General features: G+C 42.2%; 1 protein-coding gene across 5 annotated transcripts in view; it reads right to left on the bottom strand.

Moving 5' to 3' along the window:
- ULK4 (unc-51 like kinase 4) overlaps positions 1 to 22,770 on the bottom strand; it is a 529,164-nt gene that overhangs the window by 436,062 nt on the left and 70,332 nt on the right. For all 5 annotated transcript variants that reach the window (XM_061195276.1, XM_061195278.1, XM_061195279.1 and 2 more), the window contains exon 18: positions 4,938 to 5,045. In XM_061195276.1, the coding sequence (XP_061051259.1) occupies positions 4,938 to 5,045 (108 nt within the window). The remainder of the gene's footprint in view (positions 1 to 4,937; positions 5,046 to 22,770) is intronic.

Genomic DNA, 22,770 nt, shown 5'->3' with positions numbered 1-22,770 from the left:
TGGAGTGCCCTTGTCCTGGGCCCGGGCAAACTCAACCTTAGAGGGAGCCAGTGGCTTCTTTTCTCCAAGCCCGCGCTCAGACAGCTGGGCTCTTGGAGGGGTGACGCCAAGAACACAGAGTCCACAAAGGACCTAGGATCAGCAAGCCCAGGGACCTTCCACGTCACTCTCCAGGCCTGTCTCTCTCTCTGACCAACTCCCTCTCCTAAAGGACCACAGTATGTCAACCCCGCGGCCCTCCCATCACTTCACCTACTTTTCCTCCTTCGCAGAGACCGTGGAAGTGATGAGAAAGGAACTACTAACTCACCTCCACCTGCAGCCAGCTGCTGCTCACGCCCAGTGGTTACAGCAGGACAGGGTCCTCCGCCCCTTCCACATGGGCTCACGAGCCCGTTCCCACCCTGCTTTCTTCAGGGTCATTAGGATCTGGACCATCCCTTGTTGCTCCTAAGTGTTCGATGTCCTATCTCCACGGGATCCCTTCCATTTCCACTAGAACAGACTCACTGTCATCTCCCATTTTCAGGTGTTCTGTGAGAACTACATGTAGATGTTTTTCTCTTTTTTTTTTGGCTGGGCCGCGTGGCATGTGGGATCTTAGTTCCCCAACCAGGGATCGAACCCGTGCCCCCGGCAGTGGAAGTCCCCTGTAGGTGTATTTTTGATGTCTTTGTGGGAGGAGGTGAGCTCCACGTCCTTCTATTCCGCCAGCTTGATCTGGCCCCCTGTTGTCTCCCATTTTCAAAACAGCCCCTAGCCCCTCCGCTCTTTCCCACAACCATCCTAAGCTTTACGTTCACTTCCTCAAGTGTCCTCACCTCCCCCTAAATCCTCAACATGCTGCAGTCTGACTTCTTCGGCCTCACTCACTCCACGTTAAATAAATAAATACACGAAACAGCTCTTGTTGGGGTTACCGGTGACTTTCGTGTCACTCAAGCCAGGGGACTCTGTGGTCCTCCTTCTTGGACATTCAGCCCTATCGACCTTCTCTTTTCTGAAATGCCCACTCCTCTCCTAAGTTTGCTCCTACTTCACTTACTCTCCATTAGGATCCAGAAGCCTCTCTTACCATCCTCCAATCTATTCTCCACATTTAAACCAGAGTCATCTTTGTGGCACTTAAATCAGATGACACCCTTACCCTTCTTAAAACTTTATCGGCTTCCCCTTGCTCTCAGGATAAAGACCCAGGCATCTGATTTGGCCGAGGAGCCCTCCATGGTCACGTCCCTGCCAGTCTCTGCAGCCCTACTTCCTGCTCATTCCCCTCCAGTCCCATTGGCCTTGGTGCAGTTCATGAGTGGAAAAAGGCACCTACTGTGTGCCAGGAACTCTTCTAAACAATAGCCACACAGCTGTGAGCAAGAAAGATAAACGTTCTGTCTTAATGGTATTTAGTGGGGGACAAAGTTTTTTTTTAATTAAACAAAATAAACAAGTCAAGATAGTGATGAGCGCTATAAAGAAAAGCATAGCAATGGATAAACAAGGTCCTACTGTATAGCACAGGGAACTGTATTCAATATCCTGTTATAAACCATAATGGAAAAGAATATTAAAAAGTGTATATATATATATATATATATATATATATATATATATATATAAAACTGAGTCACTTTGCTGTACAGCAGAAATTAAACACAACATTGTACATCAACTATACCTCAATAAAAACACTTTTTTAATTAAAAAAAAAAAAAAAGGAAGAAAAGCACAGCAGGCTAAGGGGTTAGAGGAAGACTGTAGTCAGACAGGCTCCATCTCACATTGCTCAGGGCCAGGAGAAGGCTCTCTGCAGGGATCCATGTGAGCAGAGAGAAAGTGTAAACATCTGGGGGAAAAACAATGCAAGCAGGAGGAACAGCGAATGCAAAGGTGTGGAGGCAGGATCAGGGTACGGGGGTTTTCAGGGGACTGTGGGGAGGGCAGTGCGCCTGGGAGGAGGAAACAAGTAAGAGGGTCGTGAGGGCAGAGGTCATATGGGGACTGGAGAGGCAGCTCACAAGAGCCCAGAAGGCAACTAGAGATTTAGCTGTGACAACGAGGAAGACAGGAAGCATGGGAGGGCTCTGAGGAGTGACAACTGCAGAGTCTCATGGGTTTAACAGGCTCACTCTGGCTGATGTTTGGGGAAGACTTCAATGGACACAAGAGTGAAGCAAGGAGGTCATCTGGAAATGATTATGGGCTGGACAAAAAGAGACAAAATATAAGAATACCTGGCCTCAATGTGGTATGTATCCTTGACAAAAGTCAGAAAGAAAAATACGTAAACTATAAATGTGTTGCCTCATAATATCCTCGTCAGAATCACAGTCTGGTCTTCTGTTCTCATGCTTATAACCGTAGGGTGTTACCAGAGAATCAAAAGGACAGGACTTAGGTGTCTACATTATATACGATATGCATGTATGTATGTATGTATGTATGTATGTATGTGTGTGTGTGTGTATACATATATCACTCACTTCAGTTCAGTCTCACTACGTCAGCAGTGACCTGAGATGTTAAGGTTGACCTATATTCTAAGTGGCAATGCCACTAACAGCCTCATCTCGTGAAACATTAGTGATTTGTGTGGATCCAGGGACAATAACTTCCTTTTCTGGTTTGCTATCATAAGATGTGGTCAAATGTCATGGCCACAGAATCATCCCTTTATTAAAACAGCCTAGCTTACATCCAATTAAAGTGAGAACCAAGGGAAATGATTCTCTAGATCTACTTTTAGAAACAAATAGAAATATGATTCTGCATTATTCCATTTATATAAGACTCTACAAAATGCAAACTAGTCTATATGACAGAAGGCAAATCAGCGGTTGCCTGGGGGTGGGGAGAGGGGCAGGAGGGAGGGGTAACAAACGGTGCTGAGAAAACTTTTGGAGGCCATATTTTCATTATCTTGACTGTGGTGATGGTTTCACAGATGTATACATATATTAGCATTGATGAAATTTTAATCTTTAAACGTGTGCAGTTTATGCTATGCCAATTATACCTCAATTAAGCTGGGGGGAAAGGTAAAAAAAAAGAATGGGACACACGCCCCCCCAAAAAATTGGACTAGACTCCCACCCATGATAAGATGGCAGACCACACTTCCTGTGGTCTGAGATACCTGACCTTTCTTCTAAGGAAAGCAGTTTTATTCTGTATCCTTAAAATGCCTCAGACAGCTGACAAGAAAACAAAGAATAATCAAGCCAAAAATTAGCTGCAAGCATGAAGGGATAAACAGAGCACTGAAGTTTGCTTTTATTCTGAGGGCCTGCAGAACTTGGTAAATTTGAGCTTTGATGTCAAGGCCTCCAGGGCCCAAGGTAAGAGTAAAGTCAATATAAACTCTCCAGCCCCACCCCCCAAGAACCTCAAGGAAAACCGTCTTTCACAAAACTTAGCACACAAGAGAATGTTCCAGTGCAAGAGGAGGAGGGAGGGAGCTCTAAGTACTAATTGAGAAAGACATCCATATTAATTATTAAGAAATAGCTCCAGTGTATGTATCTCCATACACTGCTTTTAATACTGTGTAACTATTAAGTGAAAAAAGTTGCTCTACTTGCTATATAAAATGAGACAAAGTAAGAATCTACATTTCTACTCACTCATTTGTGCAAACCTAATGCTGTAAATATAAGTAAGAAAGTAATCGTAATGGTTATTTATTGCGGAACTACACAGATGGGGGACAAAAATAGAAAAGAGACCCTTCTCTGTATACCTTTCTATACTTCCAAGTTTTCTAGTTTCATGAATGTGTTATCTCTTCAAAATATAAAATTACCTGAGAATGCACTCAACCAAGCTAAATGTACAAAAGCTTTATGAGTGAAATATATTGGGTTGGCCAAAACGTTCATTTGGGTTTTTCTGTTAAGATGACGAACTTTTTGGCCAACCCAATAATTTAAATAACTTAAATGAAAGATCTTTTAATATAAATATATGAAAACACCATTTTTTTGTGCATTAAAGGAAAACATACCATAAATGTACTAATACTTTCCTCATAGATGCAGTACAATCCCGAACATGCATTAGAAGACTCAAAATCACAAAGACAGCAGTATTTCTGTATAGTCAATGCAGGGTTCAAAAGATGATTTCAGAATTGGACAATCTGATTCTAAAATTTATTCTGACATGTAAAGGGCCAGGAATAGCCAAGACATTTATGAAAAGGAAGACTAAGGAGGTGAGATTTGCCGTACAGGCTATCAATACTGAATATGGAACTAAATGATTTTAAATACTGATGTTTTATAGTAATTAAGTTAATTGCCTTAAAATGATGATCATCCAGAAAGTCAATTTAGATACTAAGGATACTCAGGTTATATAACATTTAAGCAAGTTCTAGAAGCAAAACATATGTACAAGGAGAGAACTTTTGATTAACTTATAACTTAACTGGTACTCATTAAAACACTCAGAGCATCACATGAAATGAATAACTCGTAATTTATCTATATCTATTCAATATATTCCCAAATATAAGAAGTCAAATTCTGCAGTCACAGATTCTCATGCCATGTTAAGAGCTATATTTACACACAGTGTTTTAAATAATAATGGTGCTTTTACACTGAGAGAACCCACAGGATCCTCTCGCATGAAGGAGTCAAAGATGGCAGCAAACTAGGGAGTACTTTGGGGACTCTGGTCCACTGGTTTCAAAATACAGCCTGAGAATCTTCTACACTTTAAAGAAAAAGAGGCACTGGGGGAGAAGGAAGACAGACAAGGAGAGATAGAAGAAGAGTCAGAAAGACACTGAGAGCCTCTCTCCTCCAGAGGTAAAAATTTTCCTAAACTCCTTAGGTGTGCTCAAAGGGGCAAAATCAAAAAACTTTGGTATTAACACTTATCAGCCATGATACGTCAGAACACATCAAAGAACAACAGAGTTAACCAGACAGTCTTACCTGGGTGGCTATAAGATAGATCAGCTCCCCCAGGGTTGGTAAAAGGCACTGTTTTAATTTGCTGTTCCTGAAGTTTTCCCTAATTAATTCGGTTAAGAGAGTAACTGCCTGAAAAGAGAGGGAAAAAGTATATTATTTCATGTGTATCTCTTGGTTCTTTAGCCTATATGTAACAGGCAAGACACTCTACAAAATTCATCTTCCATTTTTAAGAACTGGTTTCCAAATTATTTTCAACATACGGGCCTTATTCCTGAAGGAAAAAAATAGTAACTCTCCCAGACGAAGATACAAATACACCCAGTGAAATAAACTTACCAACTTACAGCACTTATCAGTTACCAAGCATTTTCACTATATTGCCAATCTTCTGTGAGGGAACCGTTGCTCTATCTTTAAAGCCAGAAAACCTAGGCTGAGAGAGTTGCAGCCACTTGCCCACATGCCATCCAGCCCACTTGGAAGCCAGAATCTGAACACAGATTTTCCCATGCCAGATCCCTAGGATGCTCCAGCGCACCCCAGTTTGAAAAATTCTTACACTGCATGAAACTTTTAAATGATTCCTTCAAAAATACAAGTGGGGCAACATTATACCAACATTCCAGTATAATCCACTTGGAAATCTGGCAGCATGTTTTATCAGATCTACTTAATTTCCTAGGACTCATGCTGAGAAAATCCCATGTGCTCCATGCCAGAATGTATACCCCAGAACACAGGCTAATCAAATGATACTGTGACCATGAAGTAGGGTCTAATGGTTTCAGAATGATACATATCGAATGAGATGGGAAAAAATTGTATATAAATAGTGTGGAAGCATTGCTCCGAAACAGTGCATGCAACTGAAAACATGGTGCACAAACAAGATGATTTCTTACTGTGACAAGATATAAGTTTTTAAATTGAACATATATCAAAACATTAGGTCGTACAACTAAAACTAACACAATGTTGTATGTCAATTATATCTCACTTTAAAAATTAATTAAGGCTTCCCTGTTGGAGCAGTGGTTAAGAATCTGCCTGCCAATGCAGGGGACATGGGTTCGAGCACTGGTCTGGGAAGATCCCACATGCCACGGAGCAACTAAGCCTGTGAGCCACAACTACTGAGCCTGCGCTCTAGAGCCTGCGCGCCACAACTACTGAGCCCACACACCACAACTACTGAGCCCACACACCACAACTACTGAAGCCCACACACCTAGAGCCCATGCTCCACAACAAGAGAAGCCACGGCAATGAGAAGCCCGCGCACCACAACAAAGAGTAGCCCTCGCTCACCACAACTAGAGAAAAAAACCCGTGCGCAGCAATGAAGACCCAACGCAGCCAAAAATAAATAAACAAAAAATAAAATAAATTTTTTTAAAAATTAAAAAGTTTAAAAACTGAAACTGAGCACTTAAAAACTTTCAGAGCAATCTGATGATGCTACAACATCCCAGCATGTAATCACTGGTCCCATACTGTAAAACAAGAGTGTGGACAAGTTGGAGTTGCACATCAGGGAGCTGCACAATAGTCATGCACGGGAGGAACACTTGTTGATGTGGGTTTTTCTGAACAGCTTTATTGAGTTACAACTGACCTACAATGTGCTGCAGTTTTTTTTTTTTTGGCCATCCGTGAGGCTTGCAGGATCTTAGTTCCCTGACCAGGGATTGAACCCAGGGCCACGGCAGTGAAAGTGCCGACCCCTAACCACTGGACCGCCAGGGAATTTCCAGAGCTGCGTATATTTAAAGTGTACAATTAGATATGTTTGACATACGCACGTCCTAGTGAAATCACCACCACAATCAAGATAGCAACACCCCCAAGTGTTTCCTCAAGTTCCCTTGGTAATCCCTCCATTTCACTACCTTTCTCTCCTCCCACTGATTTACTTTCTGTCATTAGTTGGCATTTTCTAGAGTTTACGTTAATGGAATCATATACTAGGTATTCTTATTTGTCTGGCTTCTTTCACTTAGCATAATGCATTTGAGATTCTTCCATGTTGTTATGTTTATACATAGTTCATTCTTTTTCATTGCTGAGTAGTATTCCCCTGTACACGGATACCACCTTGTGTAACTCCCACCACCCACTGCCTTACACACATTGAATCCCCCATATAAAGTGGTTGAGGAGGAAAAAGGAATCATATACATCACATCAGCCCTTGCAGGTCACTTCTACACACAGTCTTCCTTTTCTTTCAACCCGTACTGATCATCCACTAGTATTACCTTGAATCCATCTGAAATTAACAATGTTCAGCCTTTTCTTTTTACCTACAAAAACAGCAATTTGTCACCAGCATACCTATCATAAAAGAACGGATAAAGGAAGTATTCTAAAGAGAAAGGAAATGATTAAAAAAAAAAAAAAAAGAACCTTGGAAAATCAGGAAGGAAGCAAAAACATGGTAGGCAAAAATACAGGTAAATACAATAGGCTTTCCGCCTCCTATTAAGTTTTCTAAATTATGTTGGATGGTTGAAGCAAATGTTAGGAAAATGCTTGATTTGGTTCTAAATGTATTTGGAGGATATATTTAAGACAACTATATAAAAATGAGGGAGGTTAAATATTGAAAAGGGAGGTAAGTTTTCTATACTTCACTTGAATGGGTAAAATGATGACACCACTAGACTGATAAGTTATGTATAATATAAATATAAACAATGTTGTTTTTAAAAAAATCAAAGACAAGCTAAATAAATGAAGAGATGTATTTGTGTGTGCGTGTGTGTGTGTATTTTATTTTCTGTACAATATGATGTTTTGACATCTTAAAAAAACCTTTCTGGCTGGGGAGAGAATGACCCTACCCTCCCAGGGCCAGCCAATTCTTAGAGGTAGCAAAGGCCCAGGAGAGCATGTCTTTAATATGCAAACTCGCCAATCCAGAGCCATACCTCCTCTATCTGGCCCTTATAACTCAGAAGGCAATATTCTTCTGCCTTCATCATCCCAGGGCCAGGTACCACGCAACGAGAGACTCTTCCTATAGCCCAAAGCCTGCTGAAATTATTCAGACTAGCCAATTCTAAGGTGTTTATCCTGCCTCGCCTTTCCCATGGAAACCCCAATAAAGGCTATGGCTTAAGCACTCCCCTCTTCTGCCTCCTGACCACCTTGGTGTTTTTCCATACGGCCCTGTATGCCATGCCTGTCTCTGGGACCTGTAAACATAATAAACTTTATTTTCCTGAGCCTCTCCTCTCTCTCCTCTTGTGGCCGCTCCTGACTGACCATCTCATAAATGAATACAAAAAGGAGATATACTATGTTCATATATAGTAAGACTCACGGTAAAGATCTCAATTTCCCCCAAACTGATAGCTTGGTTTATTGAAATTCCTATCAAAATCGTAGCAAGATTTTTTTTGTAGATATCAATAAGATTATCCTACAATTCATGTGGAAAGCAGAAGTATCAGAAGAGCCAAAACAATTTTGAAAAAGGAGAATAAGGTGGTTGAAATTGTTCCACCTGATTTCAAGACTTATTATACAGCTACAGTAATCAAGACTGTGTGGCATCGTCAGAGAAACAGGCACTCAGATCAATGGACCAGAACAGAGAATCCAGAACTAGCTCCATACAAGTATGGCCCACTGATTTTTGGCAAAGGTGCAAAGGCAATACAACAGAGGGAAGTCAATCTTTTCAAGAAATGTTGCTGGAGCAACTGGCTCTCCACAGGAAAAACAAAAAGGAAACCTCAACCTAAGTCATCTGACACTTTATACAAAATATCAACTCAAAATGGATCATGGATTTAAATGTAAAACAGAAAACTAGAAGTAAAAAAATAAGATAAAGTCTTCAGAATCTAGGTAAAGAGTAGATTTGATACCAAAAGCACAGAGACATTGTACCAAAGAAGCTATACAACTGGCAGATAAGCACATGAAAAGATGTTCAACATCATTGGCTATTAGGGAAATGCAAATTAAAACCACAATGAGATATCACTACACACCTATCAGAATCGCAAAAATAAAATAGAGTGACAACACCACCTGCTGCTGAGGATGCAGAGAAACTGGATCACTCATACCATTCCTGGCGGGGATGTAAAATGGTACAGGCAGGCTGGAAAATAGTTTGGCAGTTTCTCTAAAAAACAAATGAACTAAACATGCAGCTACCAGAGAACCCAGAAACTCATCAGCATTTATCCCAGAGAAATGAAGACTTTCATCCACACAAAAATCTGTACATCAATTTTACAACAGCTTTATTTGTAACTAACCAAACTGGAAATGATCCAGGTATCTTTCATCAGGTAAATGGTTAAATAAACCGTGGTACAGCCATACTAAGGAATACTATTAAGCAATAAGAAGTAACAAACTGTTGGGACTTCCCTGGCAGTCTAGTGGTTAGGACTTCGCCTATCAATGCAGGGGGTGCGGGTTCAATCCCTGGTCGGGGAGCTGGGGTCCCACATGCCTTGCAGCCAGAGGGCCATGACATAAAACAGAAGCAATGTTGTAACAGGTTCAGTAAAGACTTTAAAAATGGTCCACATCAAAAAAAATCATAAAAAAGTAAAGTAACGAACTGTTAACACGTGCAACAACCAGGATGAATAGCCAGAGAATTATGTTGAGTGAAAAAAAGCCAACTCTGAAAGGTTACAGACCATACAGTTCCATTCAGACATCCTCAAAATGACAGAAGTACAGAAATGGAGAATAGATTAGTGGTCACCAGGGGCTGGAAGGAGGGGCATGAGACAGAGGGAAGAGGGTGTGGTTATAAAGGGCAATAAGGGTGATCCTTGTGGGGATGAAACTGTTCTCTTCATTAACTATCTCAGCGTCAATATTCTGGTTGTGATATTGCACAATAGTTCTCCAAGATGTCACCATCGGGGAAAACTGGATGAAGTATACCCAGTGTCTCTCTGTACTATTTCTTACAACTGCATGTGAATCTACAATTATCTCAAACTAAAAGGTTTAATTCTTTTCAAGTCAACCTCATACTAAATTCAAAATCCAGATCCAACTTTCTGCTTCACAAAATTCATAGCAGGGACATATAGCCTTTCTCCATTTTATCATCCACTGGCATTTTGTATCAGTAAGCATCACAGGAAATCAAAAACATTTTAATGCTGCAGACCCTTAAAGAGATAAAACTGAACTGCCTCCAGCATAAAAGAAATTGCTTTGGAGTTCGGTGTCTTGTAAACTGACAAACATCATATAATCTATGCCAGTAATGCCACAGCAACATGACATCTCACTTGCAAAAATTAACTTTGGATACCACTAAACAATACACAACAAATAATGTTTCCCTGCAATGTTATCTGTATAGATTTTCCACTTGTTCTATAAAAATTTAAAGAAATATTAATATTAAAAAGGAAAACTGTAAGAATAATTAATAAACAAACAAACCACATAATTTTCTCCTTGGTATTTGTCATTTAAGTTTTTACTGACCTAAGTATGACATTCAAATATGCCAATACTAAACAGAAAAAGGTAAATGAGATTGTTTAATTCTTCTCCCAACTCAGAAATCCAAGTAATACGTGGATATTGTTCTTATGCACGTTTGTCCTATAGTCTGTAAAAATCTGCCTGGCCTTGGGACTTCCCTGGTGGCACAGTGGTTAAAAATCCACCTGCCATTGCAGGGCACATGAGTTTGAGCCCTGGTCCCAGAAGATCTCACATGCTGCGGAGCAACTAAGCCTGTGCGCCACAACTACTGAGCCCACGTGCCACAACTACTGAAGCCTGTGCTCCTCAACAAGAGAAGCCACCGCAACGAGAAGCCCACGCACCGCAACGAAGAATAGCCCCCACTCTCTACAACTAGAGAAAGCCCTTGCGTAGCAACAAAGACCCAGTGCAACCAAAATTAATTTATAAAAAAAAAATTTGCCTGGCCTTCTAACATTGAAACTAAAAGAGATAAAAAATGGTATATTCAAGTATTATGCTACTATTGTGTGCGTTTTTGGAAAACCTAAGGAAAATGAGGGGGTTGGTGGGGGGACTCTTATTTCTAGTATCATTATGCTTTGAGGCATATCTACACCATCACTGGTTCTATTACCCTAATAGAAACTATCATTCTGCAACCACAGGCATGATTGGTTGCTTGCTTATTTCTAAAAATAATTTAAGATTGTAATGCTATTTCCTAAACTATTTTGAAATCAAAACCCATTTTACAACAACTTTGACAAAGTGAAGCCAGGCCTCTTTTGGCTTTATCTGAAATCATCAGATTGACATTAAAAGGTCAAATGTGCTTCAACCTCACATACCCTGGACTGAGCCTCTTAGGCAGAAAGACAGGAAGATGATGAAGTAAGAAGTTCTGCAGTTATAAAACTAATATTCTGAACTTGCAGAAAGAGTTTGCTTGCTCTTGACTCTCAAATTATAGTTTTTAAATGTCCACATTAACGGGTATACAATTAACAGCTACAAATAGAAACTGAATTAAACTCCAGACCCAGTGTTTTATTAGGCCAAAGGGACATTTTTGAAACCCAACTATTCCCAAAGGGAGATACAGCAGCAGCCATCATAACAACATAGTCTTTTAAATTAGATACTATTCAGAATTCCTCCCTAATTCCTGAAGTAAGAGGCATTCCACAATCTCAAATGAACAGAGAATTCCACTTGATATCACTTTGCCCAGCCCTTTTCGTTCTTAGAACACCATTTTCAATGTCCCAAACACAGCTTGGGCACATAAAAGAGCAGCCCCATAACTCTTTCTTCAATTTTATTTTATTAAATCTTAGATTTCTTTGGGTATTGCATTTCAGATCTGTAGACTTGAAACTTCAAGTTCTCATTTTCACAAGTGTTGGTTTAAAAAGTGTGAGAGAGAGAAAACACACTAGACAGATAAGAGAAGGCTGAAGAGGCAGGAACAGAAAGATGGTAAACCTGTTTGAAGAGAAAAAAATTCTGTAATAACTAAAAATGTTGTTGCAATGTGGCAACACTGTAAGAAGTTCTCCTTGGTGATGTCTGGATACCAAAGTTTTAACATTAGCGTCTATACAAAAAGACAACCCTCAGAATGGGAGAAAATATTTGCAAATGAATCAACGGACAAAGGATTAATCTCCAAAATATACAAGCAGCTCATGCAGCTCAATATCAAAAAAAAAAAACCCAATCCAAAAATGGGCAGAAGACCTAAATAGACATTTCTCCAAAGAAGACATACAGACTGCCAACAAACACATGAAAGGATGCTCAACATCATTAATCATTAGAGAAATGCAAATCAAAACTACAATGAGGTATCATCTCACACCGGTCAGAATGGCCATCATCAAAAAATCTACAAACAATAAATGCTGGAGAGGGTGTGGAGAAAAGGGAACCCTCATGCACTGTTGGTGGGAATGTAAATTGATACAGCCACTATGGAGAACAGTATGGAGGTTCCTTAAAAAACTAAAAATAGAACTACCATATGACCCAGCAATCCCACTACTGGGCATACACTCTGAGAAAACCATAATTCAAAAAGAGTCATGTACCACAATGTTCATTGCAGCACTATTTACAGTAGCCAGGACATGGAAGCAACCTAAGTGTCCATCGACAGATGAATGGATAAAGAAGATGTGGCACATATATACAACGGAATATTACTCAGCCATAAAAAGAAACGAAATTGAATTATTTGTAGTGAGGGGGATGGATCTAGAGTCTGTCATACAGAGTGAAGTAAGTCAGAAAGAGAAAAACAAATACCGTATGCTAACACATATATACGGAATCTAAAAAAAAAAATGGTTCTGACGAACCCAGGGGCAGGACAGGAATAAAGACGCAGATGTAGAGAATGGACTTGAGGACACGGGGAGGGGGAAGGGTAAGTTGTGACAAAGTGAGAGAGTAGCATTGGCATATCTACACTACCAAATGTAAAATAGATAGCTAGTGGGAAGCAACTGCATAGCACAGGGAGATCAGCTCGGTACTTTGTGTCCACCTAGAGGGGTGGGATAGGGATGGTGGGATAGGGAGGGTGGGAGGGAGATGCAAGAGGGAGGGGATATGGGGATATATGTATATGTATAGCTGATTCTCTTTGTTATACAGCAGAAACTAACACAACATTGTAAAGCAATTATACTCCAATAAAGATGTTAAAAAAAAAATAGCATCTATGGATGTAACCTTTAATCCCTAATTCTCTGCATGTTAATTGGGTAACTACGTTCAAATTGGCATCAAACTCCTAAAAGTAAATAATCAGGGAGAAGAAGTAAGGACTGTTATCTTGTCACTTCCCTGTCAAGGCCTAAATGTAAACAAACAGCCTGTAACTGGTGGATTTTTTTCTCTTAAAGATTATGCACTGTCAGGAAAAGCAAATAAAATGCACAGTAGATTTCTCAGTCTTTTACAGCCGTAGAAAAAGTTTGGAAGCAGTAGGTACACAAACTTTATCAAGTTCCTGGATTTATTTTTTTTTTAATTAGATGTCAACAAATTTCAACTGCAAAAGAATGTGTCATTTTTTGGTCAACAGTCACCCAATCCCTCTTCCTAACATCACCCAACTTCCTTTTGAAGAAATACCTCTCCTGTACTGTGCTTGGTCTGTGGGATGACAAAGCAGGCACTGTGTGGGAAGCCATCCAAACATGGAACCTGCAAGGGCCCCTGGCTCCCTTCAGAAACATCTTTCCTCCCACAGCCAAGGCTCTTGCTCAGAAATCTGAACCTTGAGTCGGGTGACAGAGAATAAAGGAACAGCTGAAGTTCACTCATTCCTTCTAGCAACGGTCCCAAGCAAGACTCCAAGAGGGTCCTGCTCCAAAGGCCCTCTGGAGCTCCCAGGTCCTGACTGTTCCAGACCTCCTCTTGGAGTCTCTGACCTTGCTCATTTCCCCTAATAAATACCCTTTATGCTTAAGTTAGGCAGAGTCAGCCTGCAAAAGCGGTAAACAGTACTTGCGCTGTCCAGTTCCCCTCCCTTCCTGGACACACAAAAATACTTCCCAGCTCCCCTGGAGTTGGGTGGGGCCGTGTGAGTAGTTCTGACCAACTGGCTGGGTAGAAATCATGTATGTACACCTACGTGCAATTTTCCCTACTCTATTCCCCTGCCCCAGGAAACATGAAAGCATCCTGCTGAATGGAGATGCCACATAAGCTGGAAGCAGCCTGGAATGCTGAGGTCAGCTGCCCTCAGAGCCACCTACGCCTGCAGCAAGAGAATTTTAAGCCTCTGAGATTTTGATGGTCTCCATTACCATATCATTAGCTAGTCACATCCTGACTGAGACAGAACGCTAATCATCCAATTCACAGAGACCACTCTAATTATACACAGGAATGATGAAGTTTTCCCATTTTAAAATAATCACTGACAAAACAAGTCAGTAAACTACTGCACCCATATCTTAGGGTAGAAGAAGATCATTTGTGTGGCAGCTAAGATCTGCCATCAACATTTATATCATGGAACTGACACCAGTGTCGCAAAGCACCAATCACCAGAAAAGCTGTGAATGAGAAGTATACTGACAAATCTTGCCATACAGGTTAAGAAATTCAATGTCAAACTGCAATAAATCTGTAATAAATCTGTAGTTCAAAACCTGATTAATCATTAAAATTCTTTTGTCCATTTCTGGCAGATGGCAGACAAAATATCCTAAAGATTCCTCCCATGGAAAGTAATTGTAAAATGCCAGAGAAAATATTTTTAAATATCTTTATAAAATGCATAGCTGAACTGGCAAGAAATTAAGGAAATCTCAAAGACAGAAACTTAAAAAATATTCAAACAGAGAGAAAACAAGAAAAGAAAGAAATAGGTAAGCATTCAAGACACTTTAACCCTGCAGAAATGTGGGTGAATCTTTGTGACCTTGAAATGACCTTTTAAAATGGAACAAGACCCAAACTCTAGGGCTTACCCATGGTGTGCTATCACATAGGAAACCATTCACATTAAGTTGGTACCCCAAGGCTGTACGAATAAGAAGTGAACCAGCCTGCAAGAGAGGGCAGTAAGGAACCTCAAGACCTTGGTACTGAATGAAGCGGTGGGGAAAAAAAAGAAAAAAAAAAAAAACTTCCCTGAGAATCAAAACAAAGCAGGTGTGCAGGGCTTCCCTGGTGGCACAGTGGTTAGGATCCAGCTGCTAATGCAGGGGACAGGGGTTCGAGCCCTGGTCCGGAAAGATCCCTCATGCTGAGGGGCAACTAAGCCCGTGCGCCGCAACTACTGAGGCTGCACTCTAGAGCCCATGCGCCACAACTACTGAGCCCATGTGCCACAACTACTGAAGCCCACGCGACTAGAGCCCGTGCTCCACAACAAGAGAAGCCACCGCAATGAGAAGCCCGCGCACCACAACGAAGAGTAGCCCCCTCTCACTGCAACTAGAGAAAGCTCGTGCTCAGCAACAAAGACCCAACGCAGCCAAAAATAAACAAAATAAATTAATTAAAAAAAAAAAAAAAGCAGGTCTGCAGCTCACAGTCACAATGCCTCTCACCTTGGAGGCCAGAGGTTCAAACACCTGGGAGTTTCCTAGTTTGACCAACTGAAATGTGGCCTTAATGATGGCCCATAATTAATGAGGTCAAAATGCTAGGATTTCACCAGCATACTGCAGAGCACTGGTTCTCAAATTTTAGTATGCAACGGAATCACTGAAGAATCTGTAAAAACACAGAATGCTGGGCCCTGCCCTCAGAGCTTCTCATGCAGTGGGCCTGCGGTGGGCACTAAGAATGTGCAACTCTAACGAGCTGCCAAGAGATGCTAATGCTGACGGCCTAAACCACACTGAGAATCACTACTGCGGGACTCCAGTGTCCGCACATTCGAATCACCTGTGAAGCTTTAAAAACTACAGCTATCTGCATCCACCCCCAGAGATTCTGGTTTAACTGGTCTGGGGTATAGCCTGGACATGAGAATTTTTAAAGCCCCCCGGGAATTCTTATGAGCCACTAAAGTTGAGAACCACTGCTACAGAGGACAGAGTCTGAAAGCTCAGGGAACTGGAAACATTGGAATGGTTCTGCAAAGTGCAATCTGCCCAGCCATCCCCCTAAACCACCCGGCCTGGGAGGGCCTAAGAAACATGCCTTGGTGAGGAGGGGGCACCAGCGCCTCTGAGCAGCTCTGCAGCAGGATCCTTTATAGGTCAGAAATGACAGTGGGAAGACACACTGACGATGGAATTGGGTTGTCTGATCACAGAGGGAGCAAAGGAATTTAGGGATAGCAGAGACCAATGGCAGCACTGAACTACACAAGTGCCACAGTGAGTCACAGGGCAATTTGGTGATCAGAGTATTCTGACCCATTAGAATCTGAGACAGTGGTAAACTGACCATCAAATCAGCCTACAAAGGTGATACTTGACATATAGTAAGAAAATGTCTGGGTCTATTTGGGCAGAGACCTAACAAAAATCCCTGTAACAAGGACTCACAGCCTCTTATCCAGATCCCACGCCCAAGCTGGTTCACAGACCCAGAGCTCCTGGACTAAGCTGAAGTCCCCTTGAAAGAGATGCCTACAAACTGGCCACAGGTAAATGCTGTGAATCTGTCCCAGCACTCTGCTTCCCCAGAGGGTCCTCAGCCGTTTACCATGACTGAGCACTGGGGAAAGGGAAATGCTCAGACTCTCTGAACTTATTAGATACTGGCTCTGCACGAGGGTTGATCTCTGAAGCCCTAGGGTGCCACTATACTCCAGGAGTCAGAGGAGGAGCTTATTAAGGCCAGGGGCTGCGTGGAGTCTTAACCAAATCCATCTCACATCTGTCCAGTGGGCCCACACACCTAGCCCTGGTTATTTTCCTAGCCCTAGAACATACAGTGAAAAAAGATACTAATTAGCAGGATTCCCACAACAGATCCCTATTTAGAGTAGGAAGGACCAAAGTGGCAGCAACTAGAACTAGAACACCTACCCTGCCTGCCCACCTGATGACAGTAAACCAAAAGCAAATCATATCCATGGAGATCAACAATTAGGGATCAGTGCCATTAAAGACTTGAGAGGTGTAGGGGCAGTGATTTCTACCACATGCCCATTTAACTTCCTGTTAGGACAGGGCAGAAGCCACTTGGGTCATGGAGAATGACTACAGCTTTTGCAAATCTAATCAGATGACGGTGCTCATTGTAGCTGCAATTTCAGATATGGCATCTTTACAGAAGCAAATCAATACAGCCCCTGGCACTTGGTATGCTTTCTTTTCTACTCCAATCAGTAAAAAAAAAAAAAAAAAAAAAAGTCAGAAGTTGTTTCTACTTGCTGCATTGCCCCTATATCAAGTCTCCCACTCTGTCATAATACAGTCCAGAGGGACCCTGATCATCTTGATACTCTGCGGGACAACATGCTATTACATTACACCGATGATATTCTGCTAACTGGACCTGGTGAGCAGCGTCCTAACTTGCACGCCAGAGGGCAGGAGATAAATCCTGCCAAAAGTTCACGGTCTATTAACATTGGTGAAGTTCCTAGGAATCCAGTGGTCTTGGAGCATGTGATTACATTCCTTCTAAAGTGAGACAGAATTTGCTACACCTGGCACTACCCATCAAGATTAGGAGGTCCAATGATTAGTGAGCCCATCTGGATTTTAAGGGCTCCAACCATTTAGTGATCATTGATAAGGCTGCCAGTTTTGAGAGGGGCCCAAGAAGGAGTTCTGCAGCAGGTCCAAGCTTGCCTGCCAGACCCAGCAGACGTATCGCTGTCAGAACTGACTGTGGCAGAAAGGGATGCTATAGAAAGCCCGTGGCAAGCCCCTGTAGCAGAATCATAGCACAGATGCCCCAGATTTTGGAATAAGTCTTGCCCTCCCCTCTGCCAACCGCCATTCTCCATTTGAAAAGCCACTCCTGGCTTGTTGCTGGGCCCTGGCTGAGACTGAATGTCTGCCTCCGGATACTTCGGGACCTGATCTGCCCATCATGAACTGGATGTTACCATAAAATTGGTTATGCACAGTAGCATTTTATTTTAAAATTGAAATGGTACGTATGAGCCCAAGCCAAGCAGATTTACTCATTCACATTCCATATGCAGGCAGCTCAGACTCCCATGGTATCTGCTGCCTGCCACTGCTCAGCTGCCTCTCCCTTCCTCAGCCCATCCCCGTGGCTTTCTAGGGAGTTCTACATTTCCTCCCTGCCAGGACGAAAAAGCACAAATAGACCTGGTGCACACATGGATCTGCATGGTACGTCGGCACCAGTACCAAGTGGATGGCCACTTCAGTGCAATCCCACCCAAAGGTGGCCCAGAAGGACAACGGTGAAAGGAAATCCTCTGAGTGGGCAGAACTTTGTTTATGGTAAATGTACATGCACTGCCCAGAGAGAGATGGACTTAGGGATGCATCTATACCAACTCGGAAAGCAGTAGTTAATAGGCTTGCCAAGGGGTCAAATACTTAGAAAGAAAACAACTGTACTAAAAAAAACAAAACAAAACAAAAAAAAGTCTGGGGGAGAGAGGTATAGATGGGCTCTTGGAATGGGAACAGAGTGTAAAGACATTCACAGCCCACCCATACAAATGCCCACAAGAGGGCATCACCAGTCAGCTGGAAGAGCAGAACTATCCCGCGGATGCCAGGCAGCATCTTTCACCAGCTACACTGGTGCTCGCTCAACGACGCCATGTACAAAGAACATGGAGGCAAGGATGGAGGCAATGCATAGGCTCAGCAACATGGGCTTCTGCTCCCCAAGGCTGACCTGGCTACTGACACTGCTGGGTGCCCAACCTGCCACGAACAGAGGCCAATACTGCGCCATGATACAGCTCCATTCCCTGGAGGGCCCGGCCGGCCAGCCAGCAGCTGGTTGACTACACTGGAACCCTCTGATCATGGAGGGGACAGCACTGTGCCCTCACAGGAAGAGATGCCCATTCCAGGTATGGATCAGCCATCCTTGCCCCTGCACTTGTGCCAACTCCACCATCCATGGTCCTGCCCCTTTCAATCAGCCTCCCAAACGCATCTCCTTCTGGGCTCCAGGAACCACATTCATCCCAACCCACTTTTTCTTTTTCTCTTTTTTTTTTTGTTTGTTTGGTCACACCACACAGCATTCGGGATACTAGTTCCCTGGCCAGGGATTGAACCCAGGCCACAGCAGTGAAAGTGCCAAGTCCTAACCGCTGGGCGGCCAGGGAATTCCCCAACCCACTTATTCTTTTGGTACCGAAAGGTGAGAACAATTCTACTATTACCAACCCTGGAAAATGGCACCATCCCTTGTACTCAATCACCCCTTTATAAATAAACCATCATTGAATTATCCCAATTTGAGTGTGCCACAGGTTAGGCAGGGTGAATGATAGTCCCCTTTGAAAAGCTTCACTTTCCAGTTTTTCCTTATCACCTTGTGAACTCAATTAATACTGAAAATGACAGGTTCACCCCAATAGCTGGATTCATTCTTTCCTCCTTGGAAAAGAATAGTGGAACCCCATATCATACACTTAGACTGACCAATGAATAAGTTGTCAGGTTTCCTTTTGAGGAACAGCCTTTTAAGCCACAGCCTTTTAAGCCTTCACAAACTACTGTTTTTATAGTTTTGAGTTAGTTTTACTCAAATTTTTTAAAAAGGGAAAGAAACTGCTGGAATCACCAGGGACACAGAATTCATATGTCATCTCAGTATCAGAGAATCAGCCTCTGAATCCCACTTCTTGACTATTCATCAAGCATCGATGTACACGGATGGCAACTGGGTGGCAGGGGCTAAGGAGAGGGGTGCAAAGTAGACACTGGCGGCCTGCAGAGGCCTCCAGCGAGAATCTACCTACGGTGACGAGAACAGGAATGCTGTCCTAACACGTGTCTTTTTACCAACATAGGGTACTATAGTCACAACTCTTGGCAGCCATACCAGAAAGAGATGCACATACCCTCTTTCCACTCTTCTCTGCTTCTTTCTGGCGACCACAAACTAAACCTGACACAGACGGAGGAAGAGGCCATTCCAGGCAGAAGAAACCAAGCCAGACATATATTCCAGGTATGGCCACACGGTGGCAGGTCCCCTCTTCTGTATCTAATGTAAGCATCTACTGGGGGGCAAAGGATATATATATATATATATATATATATATATATATATATGTATACACACACACACACATATTTATTTATTGAGGGTTAAATGACATTTTACTTGGGAAGAGCAGAATACAATCATGCTCACGACATAAATGTTTTCTTAAGAGGTCAAGTTACCATCGTCCTTTATTAAAATTCTTTTCGATGTATAATAATTTAAAAGTTACGGCACAAAGACATAGCCCCAATACTGTAGTTCTGAGCTTGCTATATACAACTAGTATTATTTACTTGTCACTATATTCTTAATGTCATCTTTTCAACACTCCTCAAATAGAAATATAAGGGAAACTCATCTTTAAATTGCATTTTTCTGCTTCAGGAATCAGCTCTGATTGTGTGTTCTCTCCAATTCTTTCCATCACCAATTCTCTTCCCATGTTTCTTTCATCTAACAGAAAATTAAATGTGATGCTTTGCTAGGTTCCCAAGGATTACTAAATTATATCACATTCAAATATGTAAGCCTCACAACTGCTATTCTAAAAATATTATAACAAAGGTATGTTCATAGCCCAGGTAAACTGAGCATAAAAATTAGTCAGAGCAGAAAACACAGAGGCTGAAAATTGTTCTACAAGATGTCAGGTAAGAAATTAAATGAATTCTATCATTATAAGAAATTAGGAAGCATGCCTTTATAAATATTCTTTGATGTGAGATGTTTAATTTGTATGCAAAAGTGATTCAAATATGGCAATTCCCCAAACGATATGCACTTCAGCATCATGGCTTAATATAACAAACCCAGAACGTTTCACTTCGTTCTACACAAAGGTATGAATATTATTCAACCCTTGCTTTATTATTTAACAAATTTGTCTCTCATGCTGTCCAAAAAGTAACAGAAAAAGAAGTTTGTTTAGCAGAAAGGTACAAGGGCAAATTCACTGAAACTAACAATGAGGAAGAATTATAAATGAGAATCAGTCCCAGCTCAGACCCTCAAACAAGCCAGAAACGGTCATGCAGTGCCTGGTGTGAAAGACGGCGTCTTACAGCCCCTCGGCTCAGAAACTACTGAGGATGCTACACTGAGGCAGTAGTGGGGTACAAAGCACCCTGCGGGACCACCTGATACCTGTGAAAAGGGGGAAAATATAAGCCCAACAAGGTAGAGGTAGTTTTTTCAGGAAAGCACCTAGCACCATTTTCACAAATGGCCATCAACAAGAAAATCCTGCTCAAATGCAGGTTTTAGAAAGAAAAGTATTCACAAAAACATGGTTAACTAATTCATGAAGAGCTCTTCCCACCGGCAACATTTTGACTAGCGCTCTGTGTTTGGCTGTAACACAAACCCTCACACAGGCGGCACTGTCGTTAAGTGAGCCCTTACGGTGGGCCAAATTTATCAATAGCACTTCATCCAGAGAAGAGAGAGATCGTTTTCCCTGAGATTTCGGTGGAAAAGCTACGTCTCTCTATGCTTCCTGTTGCCCCGCCAAGCAGCAAGCATCCTGAGCCGAACTCAAAGTGTATTCTGAGGCTAGGTGAGGCTGCACTCCTCCTCACGCCTGCTGACACTCTCTAACCCTCTGTCCTGACCAAGGACCTGTGATCCTGAGTCTCGCATCATCTTCTCACACTGTCCTCTCCTCAGTGCCCTTGGCTGCTGACCCCCCTGTTCATGCTTCTTGTGCACTGAGGACACGAGCTCCTTCCTGGCTCACCTCCTTCCTCCCCACCTATACTCCTGTCCTCACTTTCAGCCAAGTGGATGTCCCTATGGGGGACACACTGGAACCCTGACCACACAACAGTCCCTTGAGCTCATCATTTGGTCCCTTGACCTGTTCCTCTACCCCGACTCATCCACAGTCACACCCAGAACCCTCACAGTATCCCCAATACTTCTCCAATTCAGACACCCTCTCACCTTCACTCACACCTCTCTCACGCTTCCTTATTCAAAGCCCTTCAGCAATATTCCTTTAAACATCCAAGCCAATGATCCCACCACCTTCTCACAGTCTTTCTTTACATGCTTTCCTACACAAACTGGGTTCTGAACAGAAAAGACCTAAAAATGACCACTCTCTCCCCTCAACAGACTCAAGTCCTCCCTTGATTAAAGACCCAACTATCTTCTGGAGAACATCACACAACTAGGCAGATTGTGATAAACAATTTAAGGTGAAACAAACCAAACTTGGTTTCTGTGCAGCTTTATTCTCTTTCCCATTCTCTGAAATGACAACTTCATATCTTCTCCTCCACCTCTTTCTGGTGGTGACCTTGAGGTACTCCATTGTCAGAAGCCATTAGATACAAGATCCCTCATTCTCCCACCACCAAATCATACACCCCCACTCCACCTCCATTTATTAATCCTTTCTTCCTGTGACAGTGAATTGTGTCCCTTCTGATTTAAGGCCAATTACCTTGTTATCATTCATGCTATGTTGCCTGTCTCGTACCTTCTCATAAAGCTAAGTAAATGTGATGTTGAGTAAATATACACATATATCAATGTATATACTGTTACATATGTGTATATACACACACACACTAATATATGGGCGGGTTGGGGGTTGAATTCACCAGTGAACTCAATAGAAGCCCAGAGCTGTTTGGGGCAGAAGGTTTTTTATTAATGTATTCACAGACATAGGGTTCTCCAAATTTTTCTGTCTTCTATCAGTTCCAGAAAGTTGTGTTATTCGGACAACTTGTCCATT

This window comes from Eubalaena glacialis, chromosome 7 (assembly GCF_028564815.1).
Source record: "Eubalaena glacialis isolate mEubGla1 chromosome 7, mEubGla1.1.hap2.+ XY, whole genome shotgun sequence".
Taxonomy (NCBI): domain Eukaryota; kingdom Metazoa; phylum Chordata; class Mammalia; order Artiodactyla; family Balaenidae; genus Eubalaena; species Eubalaena glacialis.
Note: the sequence above shows the minus strand (reverse complement) of the source record. Positions and strands in the feature narration are given on the sequence as shown.